This window comes from Nicotiana sylvestris, chromosome 10, assembly GCF_000393655.2.
Source record: "Nicotiana sylvestris chromosome 10, ASM39365v2, whole genome shotgun sequence".
NCBI classification, from domain to species: Eukaryota; Viridiplantae; Streptophyta; class Magnoliopsida; order Solanales; family Solanaceae; genus Nicotiana; species Nicotiana sylvestris.
Window position 1 is genome coordinate 5,795,620 of NC_091066.1, and position 6,688 is coordinate 5,802,307.

General features: G+C 33.2%; 1 protein-coding gene across 1 annotated transcript; it reads left to right on the forward strand.

Annotated features, from left to right (window-relative positions):
* Positions 1-2,536: 2,536 nt before the first annotated feature.
* On the forward strand, positions 2,537-6,429 carry LOC104224538 (uncharacterized). Its single transcript, XM_009776222.2, has 8 exons — positions 2,537-2,955; positions 3,497-3,627; positions 4,332-4,409; positions 4,486-4,530; positions 4,635-4,679; positions 4,780-4,831; positions 5,484-5,580; positions 5,871-6,429. Exons 1-8 carry the CDS (start codon positions 2,634-2,636, stop codon positions 6,034-6,036), a joined length of 936 nt encoding a protein of 311 aa, XP_009774524.1. The 5' UTR covers positions 2,537-2,633; the 3' UTR covers positions 6,037-6,429.
* The last annotated feature ends 259 nt before the right edge of the window (positions 6,430-6,688 follow it).

Genomic DNA, 6,688 nt, shown 5'->3' on the forward strand with positions numbered 1-6,688 from the left:
TATTTTTTATTTTTTAAGGGGCATGTAGAGTCCAAAATGAACAACTAAAAGTGAACGAATGGAGTAGTAATTAAGTTTCAGAATGTCAGAACATTTTTTCTTAAATCACCTCGGATTGTGATGAAACAGATAAGATTTCTCCACTCTTAATTGGATATTTCTAAATTTAGGTCCCGAGTATTAAAAAAAATCTTGATAGGGAGCGCGCTTCCACGTTTAATAGGCATTCGTGGTGTGAATTGGAATTAGTCGTGACATTACGAATACCAAACACAAGGTGAAAACTATTTGTTTCTCTATTTTCCTAGTCCTTGCCTACCTGCCTCTACCCAACTAGTCTAATAAGTCTTCTCTCAATTTTCACGTTTATGTATGATGATTGTACCTTTCTCATCTTTGTTTTTGTTTCAAGTTGTGGCTTTCTTTCCACGTTTATAGATGATCTATTTAATTAATAGTTAAAAGTTTGCTTATGTAAATAAAATTAAGTAGTAAATAAAATTTGTTTAATGATAAAAAATAGTGATACGCTCTAAATTAGTGAATGAGAAGCTTCCATCCTAGGAGTGATAGCTTCTAGTAGGGGCAAAGCTATACTCTCGCAAGGATGGTCAATTGACTATCGTTTGTCAGAAAATTACATTGCGTATATAAGTAAAATATTAGGTTTTAAAGGTATATAACATATAATTGAACACCCTTTATCGGAAATTTTATTTACTTCTTTCAAGTTTGAAAACCCTTAGAGAATTAATATCCTGGCTTCGCTACTGACTTCGCGCCTCTTTTGGGGTGTGAAGTTCCCGTCCCCTTTCTAAAATGCTTGAGTGATTGCTTAACAAATTTACAAAGTGAACTGCAGTTTAACTGATCTTCTACTTTTTGTTCGGATTGGGTGAAACCATTAAAGAATCGTCTATAATACTTGATCAAAACCGACTAACTTTAAAAGCGAAACACAAACCTATTATACTATTTTATGAGCTATATACTTGCTAAACAAGATAAACAATTATTTACTATGTGAGATTTTTTCTCATTATAATTATCTTAATTCATGTGTTGTTAGTATTTGTATGTTTATTTCATAGTGTAGTCTAGATAAATAATAGATAAGTTTTTTAATTCTTTAATTGTTTGGTTCACCTCTGGAATATTCCATGAAATTATAATTCTGGATATCTTATGAAATTATTTATCTCACGTGTGATAGCTAATACCACCATGTTAATATAAAATTTATACCATTATTGGTTAAAACCCATAACCAAATAAGAAATAAGTATAATTCAAAATTTTATCCATAATCAATATTCTTATCCCCGTAACTAAATGACCCCTAAGGTAACGTTTGGTTGGAAGTAGTAGAAACACGGAAAAGAATAATATTCAGATTAAATTACTTATGAAAAAGGAATCCAACAACTAATAAATTTTGAAGCCATTTCGAATGAATTATTCGAGGAAAACATAAAGCTAAAATATAAATTTCCCCCCCTTTTCGTTGGAAAATTATTTTTCAACAAAAATATTTTTTATATTGACCAAAATAAATATAGTTTCGAGCCGTAAAATCAGTATATTACCTACATCACATTCTTTGTGGTGCGACCCTTACATGGATTGTGCGTGATTACGAATGTTTGCGTCAGCCTGTCCTCTTAGGGGTCGTTGGGTCGTTTGGTTGGGAAATAAATTATTCCATGATTAATTATTTCGGGATTAGTTATTCCACCCTCGCATAGGGATAAAAAAAAAATACTACAATCCCGAAATAATTAATTTCGGAATTAGTTATACCACAATTTTATCTTAACCAAACATGATATAAATTCATCTCAAATTTAATCCTAAAATTAATTATCTCTCATCATCGTACCAAGCGAGCCGTTAAATCGACCAAAATGACTTATTGTTGGTAGGGGTGTTTGTCGGTCGGCACAGTACGATACAGTATTTAGATATTTCGGTTTGATATTTTCGGTATTCAGTTTCTTAAAATGTTATACCAATACCGTACCTAATTAAATTCGGTATGGATCGGTTTTTCTCCTTGCAATTTCGGTTTATTTGGTTCGGTAACTTTGCTTTATTCAGTTTGAATATTAACTAGTGCATAAAGTCATAGACTGTAATATTTTTAATTAAAGTACTCAAAAATACAAAACTAAAAACCTTTGTTGACAAAAGTTTTGTCAAAAACCATCAAATATCAACTCAGAGAGAGAAAACGGTACATAAAGGAATAAATTTGATCATTAGAAATATCTTGTTACTTGCTTAGAGTTAATTGATAAACTTAGAGAATAAAGGAAAGTAAAATTTTAAATTTCTTATATTTATGTTATAATTAATAATATGTGTATTATGTAATATAATATATATTTTGGTACAATATTAAGATTTCGATATTTTATTTTAAAATATTAAATACCATACCTAATATAACTAAATATGTACCGAATACTAAATACCAAAATTTTCGATTTTGATATAGTAATTGAGGATTAACCAAATTATGCACCGCCCTAGTTGGTGGTGTAGGTGTGCGTCTCTTTCCCAATCAACAGAATCAAATTCCTCCACCCAAACAAACAGAGAGTCATCTTTCTCACACCCTTCACGTGTTACACATGACCATTTACACCTACACTCCTCCTGTAGTAGGCGTAGGACCTCCATTTCTGCCACTTGTTCGTGTTCCCACGCGCTTACGACCTACTTATTATGCCTTCGCTACCTCCGCCGCTGCTTCTTCTCCTCATTCACTCAATTTCTCTTTTCTTCGCCGGAGATATTTTTTCCCGCCAAAATCTACCATGCCTGCCGCCGCTGCTGCTGCCGCCGATGATGAAATGAAGTTTCCTATCGAACTAATTGATGAGTTCGATTTTGATCGAATCGTCTCCTCCGATGGACTTATCTCCATTTGCGGCTTCGGTTCTCTCCTCTCAGGTTGATATATTCATATTTCCTCTAATCCTAAACAGTAAAATTTTTGGCAATTTTGATTTAGAAATTAAACATGTGATCTTTGACTAATATTTATAGAAAGTTATAATTTTATGATTTTCGATACTTTTTATGTACTTCCTGTATATTATTAATTTTCTCCGAATGTGGCTTTGGTTCTCTCCTTCAGGGTAATCATAGATTTAACTTTGATTTTGGAGAATATTTTAGTACTTGTGATTATGGCGATATTTAAACTAACGGAACTTTGATCAATATTTTAACATGTATTTTTTTCAACACTTTCACATAACAGACTTGCTATATTGATCAATATTTTAACATACTTTTTTGTGTACTTCTTGAATGGCTAAATTTAAACATGTACTTTGCTTATTTATAAATGTCTTCAGCATTTAATGTTTGTCAGCTACTTTTAATCAGCTAACCCAAAGCGAGAGAAAAAAAGAAGTGATTTATCTCCACATAGTGGTGTATAGTGTCTCTATGGCATTTTGACCTTGTTGTGTTGTTGGTAGGACAGAGAGGAGTGCTCGGAGTACATTTCCAGATCTGATCAATTTCAGAGTGGCGAAATTGAGTGGATTTCGGAGGGTATTTGCTCATGTGGCGCCTATTTTCTTCGAGCGTGGCATTGCTAATCCTAATACCAAGGTGCCATACATTCACTAAGAATATATCTTTTATAATGTTTGGTTTTGCTCAGAAAGTGCAAAGAATAAAAGAACAAAGCAAAAAGATGGCTATTCTATAGTTATCTCTTGATATATCAATTGGATATTAGAAAGGAGAAAGAAAATTAAAATTAAAACAGAATTGCTCCACAACAATTTTGTGTAAAAGTTACATTTTTTGCTTGGTTCTTCATAAATATTTATCAGTAGAACTTTTCCGGCTTTGAAAGGGTGAAACGAATTGGAAATCAGAAAATGGCTTTTAAGTCGTTTTTTCTGGAATTGGGAAGGAGGACAATGCTTCTGGAAATTTGGAAGGAGAGAAAACTGGAAATGAAAGAATGATATAAGCCTAGCAGACGAAGTGGAATAGTGGATTAGTCGAGGTGCGAGTAAGTTGGTTGGGACTCCAAGCTTATCAAATGACAATGAAAGAAATCCCAGCCTAATTCTCTGTTTAAATTGAGAAAGTATCAGTCCCTGGTTGTCTTTTTGTCGAAAATCTTAGCAAATTTTATCTGCATGAATGAGTTAGATTAGCTTCATCTTCGATTTTGTACATTTGTGGTATCAGGAAAACCATCATTGTGTATAAGCTATTGCTACTTCTCTAATTACTCTCACAGACTGAAGAAATTTGTTTAGGACTGACTTCTATTGTGTGGAATGTTTCTATATTTCCAGGAAATATCAAGCTTGAGTGTGGAGCCCTGTGAAGGGGAAACTCTTATGGTTACTATCTTTGAAATTCAGAGATCCGAGGTAATGTCTTAGTAATAATCCATCTTAATTTGACATGATTACTTCTGATCTCTAACTTCTTCTCTGTAAAGGCCAGATTCCAGCATTTATTGAAAGGGAGCACGAATTCCGGTTTTTAGCTGTGAGACCTTCGATAATCCTTCCTTCTCTTTCCTTTCTCTAACTATATAAATCGAAGTGTAACTTCAATTCAAGTAATTAATATCAGTATCCCTTTTTGTTTAGGTTATCCCAGAAACATTAAATGGATTGTTTTACATCAACCCATCAGTAAGTACTAAGCACCCTGAGACTGCTTATCCTTTTCTACCTCTATTGGACCAATAATTTGTATTCCTGATCCAATTCTTTGTATTATCTCTTAATGCAGATAATTTGTGCCCGTTATAGTGATGAGGAGTATCTGAAAACTAGATGCAAAGGTAGTTTTCCTATCATTAGGAATGGTAGTGAGTCACTGATACAAAGATGTCCAGAATTGAGAAGGATGAAATTTTTTGATTCTTCAACATGAGTATGCGCAACATGGGATATTTGCACACTGTTTGCGAGTCTTAACTGCTGTAATTTTGCATACCTCCTTATCTAGGTTACAACCTCATGGGTGAATTTTTACAATATAACATGTCATAAGTATGACATGATGAGATAAGAGTGTAGTCACTTAAAATTTTGTGGTTAGATAGGTAGATGCATCTTATTGTAATGCTTGTTAGTTTGAGAATTTATCTGTATTTTATTTTCTTATTAAAATATATTTATTTTGTTCTGAAACAAAAGGATAAGCTGACCCTAACTTGTTTGGAACTAAGGTTGTGAAACTAAAGGAAAAGCCAACTTTGTCATATGGTAGAGTGTGTACCAAAGAGCTATCTTGCTGACACTAATGATAAGAAAATGGGAAATGCTTCCTCCAGATTGGAGAATTAGCTGCCAGTTCTGGAATTGATGATTCAATCTTATGTTTATCTTTGTAGGGCAATTTTGTTTCTCTCTCCTAAGTTGCTAGTGTCCTATCTAAGGCTTCTTTTTAGATGTTGCAGTTTGATGTGTTATCTCTTATTTTATCATTAGGTGATAAAGGAATCTTCTTCCAGCAGTATGGACGGTATAATATTGACAAGATTTGGAGGGACGATATATTACCTTGCCGTGTCTATCTCCGCCATTGGTTAGTTCTATCCAGTTCTTGTTAGTGCAAACCACGTTCTTATTCGAAACTTGCTTCCTTAAAACTTTAACTCTGAGATTATTTGGATTTCATTCCATGATTGGACAGAATTGTTCTTTTTTCTTGATGGCACTACCTAACATTAACTTTGCTTTTTGCTTAGATTGAAACTTATACCTTATACTTGTAAACCTTTAACTGATTGTTTGTCAAGATTTATTTCAAACCTAACACAAGAAGTAAAATGACCATCCTAGTTTAATAAATGATTTAAGATTCCCATTTTGCAGTGTTCTGGCAGCTCAAAATCTTGGTGATATAGCTTACAACAATTTTCTTGATCATACCTTCCTTGGTGATCGTAGAACAACAATACGTGAGTACTTGGCAACTACTGGTTCTGGAATCATGGAAGAGGAGCCTCCAGAGTTGTTAAAATACCGATATGGCGGTTAGTTATTCCATTCGAAGTCCATTGAATGAGTGAAGTTTGGGTTCATCATTACAACAAAAACACTAGGTTTCAGATCTCTCCATTAAGTCGCTGGAATTATTAAGTAGCTTTGCTGAACTACTCCATAATTAGGTATCAGCAAAGGTAAGAACATGTTCGTGGCTGGCATCACAAATAGACTGCATATCGTATGTTGAAATTTGACTTTTGATCTGTCTACATTGTACTGTATAAGCAGTAATGCAATTAGACTTGTAGATGTAAATCTGCTTCTTTCTTTTCTTCCCTTGTAGTCATTTCCCTCTAGAATATGGAGCATTGACAGATAGTTGAACTGAAACTCAACGTATATTGTGACTATTATGCTTTAGTGGAGTCCATTTCGTTGAAACTAATGTTGTTTACTTCCAATTTTTCTTGTTAATTTTGTAATTTACGACTCAATATCTAGTAGACACCCAAAGGATGAATTTTGCTAACTTTATCCCGTAGACATTAGTAGTGCATATACAATGGAAATGACATAAGGTAGAATTAACACTTTGCTCAATATAATGGGATGTATATTTAATATGCATGTTTGTGTAAAATAGATATGGACCTCATTTATATGATGTGTATGTAAAATAAAAATAACACTAATAGTGCACATAA